This window comes from Petaurus breviceps, unplaced genomic scaffold (genome assembly GCF_028583685.1).
Source record: "Petaurus breviceps papuanus isolate PSGF00001 unplaced genomic scaffold, PetGlider_PUasm1.0 118, whole genome shotgun sequence".
Classification (NCBI taxonomy): domain Eukaryota; kingdom Metazoa; phylum Chordata; class Mammalia; order Diprotodontia; family Petauridae; genus Petaurus; species Petaurus breviceps.
In genome coordinates this window covers 9,052,747-9,057,176 of record NW_027185616.1, presented here as the reverse complement: position 1 = coordinate 9,057,176, position 4,430 = coordinate 9,052,747, and the positions used below count along the sequence as shown (strand labels likewise).

The following is a 4,430-nucleotide window of genomic DNA, read 5'->3' as shown; positions in this document are numbered from 1 at the left end:
TCTGTATACCTGGCTACAGCTGGTGCCAGAGACTTTTCAAAAGAAATGTAGAGAGAATGAAAAGACCTTAGCTTAAAAAGGCTAAAGTCTCCAGCTATCTCCAGTCATCCTGACCTATCTTGGATTTGGCCACTGGACCCAGATGGCTCCAGAGGAGAAAGTAAGGCTGGTGACTTTGCACAACCCTGCCTCCCTCAAATCCAATTCACTTGCATGCCATGGCATCTCCTCCCTGATGTAATGATCCTCTTTGAGAATGAAGGCCAACAACAGAAAGAATGAAAGGCTTTGGAAACCTCAGACCTGTTGCAAAGACAGCTTCCTTTACTTTTCTGTAGCTTCCAAATTCTGTCTCTCCCCTTGTGTCTTTCCTGAAGAATCTCTAGAATGATCTATATCTCTCTTGTAAGAAACTCTGGCACCAATCCTGCCTCAGCATTCTCTCCTTGTTAGGAGTCCCTCCTCCTAGGTACTAGCAACCCGTGAAATGCCCCAGGGCTTTATTGGTAGACTGTTCATTCTCTCTCTCTCTCTCTCTCTCTCTCTCTCTCTCTCTCCTGCATATACACACATATATGTATATGTTATGTATATATGCTTTATATAGACATACTTTAGGTATGTGTATATATATATATATATATAATCTTTTTACATTGTTGTAACTTCTCAGTGACACTTAAAATATAACATACACACACAGCAAAACAAGATAATATAAACATGGGCAAATCAGTTAACCTTTCTGGCCTCAGTTTCCTCATCTGTAACATAAGAGGGTTGGATTCATGGGTAAATGTTCCCATGATTCCCTCTGCACAGCTGCCTCCTTTTTTCTGCTTTGCCTCTTCCCCAAATGAGGCCTGGGAAAGGGGAAATGCTTGCCTTTCATTCCTAATGGGTTAGTAGTTCCATTAGGGGCTGTGAGTTTTGCCAGGCCTGAGGAGGCAAAACTCTCTCTTTTCCCAGGTTAGGAAAGGGGATTTTTTTCATTGGTCAGTGCCTTTTTTTCCCCTTTCCTTTCAGATGGGGAACTTATAACTTTATCACAGGGCTCTGATTGGCTGGCAAGCTTCCTCTGGAAGCCCCTTCCCCTCCCCTCCCCACACCCCTCTGGCTAAGACATGAAGCAGTGCATTGCTAGCCTGTAAAGAAAGTGTCCTTTCAGTGCTGCCCGGCTCAGAGCTGCCTTTGAGGGCTGGAGCTGATGTTGTTTGGTTAACTTTGAGCTAAGCAGTCGATCCTGATGGTCATGGGGCTCACGGCTTTCATCTTACTCTGGACTGTGGTGGCAGCAGCTACAGGGTGTAAGTAAATCATCAGTAAAAGCAACTACAATTCTGGGGGTTCTCTCCCCACTCCCTGCCCTGCTTCCAGAAAGATGTTGCTTCCGTGGTCCTACCTTCCTCTGGGAAAGCAGATTCTGAAGGGCAGGGGGGGCTTTCCAGAGTTGGAGTATCTCCCCCCCCCCCCTTCCTTCTCAGGCAACTCTGTCTTACTGTTTCACATCAAAGGCTTGTGAATGGGAGGAGAGAGGGGAAGGAAAGGGAGAACCCTTGACTGGTAATGTCAGAGAACCAAACTGTCTCATCTTCAGCCAGCAGCATTATCTGGGGAAACAGGGAGATGAGGTGGAGTTTGGGGAACTTGAGGGGAAGGATTTCCTAGCGCCAGTCTGCAAATCTAGGGCAATGAAATGATGAAATGATTCCTGGCTTTGCTGTGTTTGGAAACTGGGTTTTTGAAGATATCCCTCTGATAGGTGTCAAGCTTTGACAGGAAGTGGAATATTTATCCAGGTCACCTCAGTGGAAATCTAGTGCAAAAATTACATTTGAAAGAGTTGAGCTGTGTAATTAGATGTGATTTCTTGGGTCTGTGGATGCAGGTGATGTCTATTTCAGAAGTTTGAGCTGAGAGGGTAAGATATGACTGAAAGATTTAGTCCCTGGAAAGGAATTGAAAAAAAAAAAACAACCCACAAAAACTTTGTGTTGGTTAGTTTTTATTTGCTGAATATGATTACTGAAGGATTGATCTGTAATTGTTTTCCTTGTTTTAGATTTTTTAAAAAGTTCATCAGAATGGAATGAAAACAGAGGGGTTGCTTTTAGAATTCCTGTGGCTTCTCAGTCTTCACTACCTTAGGGGAAGAAGATTTTGCTTTTTTTCAGAATTCACAGGAGAATTCTTGTGGGATCACCTCATCAGGGATGGTGGGTGGCAGAGAAGATATGATTAAATGAAAAAAAAAAGGGATAAATGTATGCTTTTACACAAGTGAAAGCTTAAAGCTGGCTCTTTCATAAAGCTGTTTAATTTGGCACATGGGCTCCATCCAAGGTGTCCTGGGGAGGGAAGATAAAATTTCAAAGGGAAATCAGATGGGCTAAAACTATATGGGGTTGAAATGTGACTTTACCCTTCTAACAATTACTTAAACATTAGCTCTGCTTTCATAAAAAAAAAATAAAGACAAACTAGCTTTGGATCAAAGAGGGTCAAAACTTTTAGAATAAATATTAGAAACCCTGTAGGTCTTGATTATTTCAAAGGCTTTTTATGATATATTGAAGGGAGTGGAGTTCTCCTTTGTGAAATGCTTTTTCTTTTCCTTTTTTTCCCCAATTACAAGCAAAAATAACTTTACAAACTCAGTTTGGTATTTTTAAATACTCATAGACAGCCACTTTTCTGGAAGGCGGAACTGAAACTCCAGAAAGCACTAAAATCTCTCTAAAATTCACCCGCTGTTTGTGATCACGGCTCCTTGTTTTGTGAAATTTTGGTTACTCCTTGGCAAAACTATAAAGAAAAACATTTCTGTACCTGGGTCAGGTTGCAGATATGAGCAGGTTCACCTGGATGTGTGGGAACTCGAATCCTTGTAGAGCATCTTGGTGGATAGCTGAGGAAGCAGAACAATGGCTGCACTGTTCATTTCCTCTTGATTTTCCACTCTGGCGCAAAACCCTAGTGGTCTCATCATAGTTTAAGCGCTGTCTTTGGAGAATGGAATATGTTTCATAAGTGTCTATGTGGCTTGGATTTAGCTAAATTAAAAGGGTATAGAAGAGAAAAAAGCCTGAGCTCCAAGAGCCAGGTGATTTCCTGTTTAATACTTGGATCCAGGGCTGTGCTGGTACAGGCTTAACAGCCTGCTCTTAGAAAATGCAGGGCACAGGGGTGGCCAGGTGGCTTAGCGAGTAAGAGCACTGGCTCCAGTGTTGGGATGACCTGGAGATCGAATCCCGGGCTCAGACACTTAGCATCACACCCAGAAATAACTGGCCGTGTAACCTTGAGCAAGTTACTTAACGCTGATTGCTTAAAAAAAAAATGCAGGGCACCTGTTTAAGTTGAGTCCATCTTCACTATTCATATTTTCTCCATCAATTTCTTAATTCTAGGCCATCAACAGAACAATAAAATCAAGCTCTGATTTGTAGCACTTGCTGGTTTCTGAGGTGCAAACGCTCACGTTGAAAATTAAACAATCTCATGAATTAGTTCCAGTTGGCTCCTTCACACCCCTGCTTGGGTCCATTTCTATAGGGCAGGCAGAAGAGAAAAAATAAGTCATCAGTAAGATAGAGAAGCCTAGATTCTGACAAATCTGAGAGTGAAGGGTCTATGACCATTCTTGTTTTTGCTTTTTCTATTCTTCAATTGGAGGAAGAAGGCTGAAACACTCACTCAGCACCCAAAGGATCACCATCATAGGACCATAAGTTAGAATTGGAAAGGACCTGAGGGGCCACCCAGTCTAGCTCCTATCATTTTGTAGATGAGGAAACAGATGTTAGAGATGTGGGCAAGGGCACACAGTAACTGAGGTCTTCTGGTTCTAGACCCAGTTCTCTTGCCCCTGTGGCATACTGAGGAATGGAGCACAGGGGCAGATGCCTCCAGATGGCAGGTAAGAAGGGAGGGCAGAGCCTACCCGAATGAGCAGTCAAAAATACTGTCGCTTCTGCTGGAGATAGGAGGGTTCCAATTCTGCCATGAATAGGGAGTTGAGGGGTGGGGTGACAGGCCACTGGCCAACAGCACCTTGAAGCCTCTCAGCACTTGTAGGTGGTATTTCAAGTTCTCTACAAGCCAAAGGCATGGGCAGGGGGCTGTACATGAAGCTTCACAAGGACGTTTTGTAGTTGGGCTACAACTCCTACAAATTTCATTTATTATTTCAGATGCTCCAGAGAATCCTGGGCAGGAAGCCTCCTGTGTGACAGAGTGTGCTGGTAAGTGAGAAATGCTGGATGTAGAAGTTAACTTCTGGGCATGCCTAGCAGACCCAGCAGTTTGAGGTTTCTCCCTGGTTCTTGCCTCTTTTCCCTCTCTTTCTCAGTTTAATAATAGTGATGATGATGGTGATGATGGTGATGATGGTGGTGATGGTGATGATGATGATGATGGTGGTGATGGTG

At 43.5% G+C, this 4,430-nt stretch overlaps 1 protein-coding gene across 1 annotated transcript in view; it reads left to right on the top strand.

Annotated features, from left to right (window-relative positions):
* The first annotated feature begins 1,110 nt into the window (after positions 1–1,110).
* LOC138160939 (uncharacterized) overlaps positions 1,111–4,430 on the top strand; it is a 183,445-nt gene continuing 180,125 nt past the window's right edge. The window contains exons 1-2 of the mRNA XM_069087743.1: positions 1,111–1,307; positions 4,194–4,244. Coding sequence (XP_068943844.1) covers positions 1,247–1,307; positions 4,194–4,244 — 112 coding nt within the window. The 5' untranslated portion in view covers positions 1,111–1,246. The remainder of the gene's footprint in view (positions 1,308–4,193; positions 4,245–4,430) is intronic.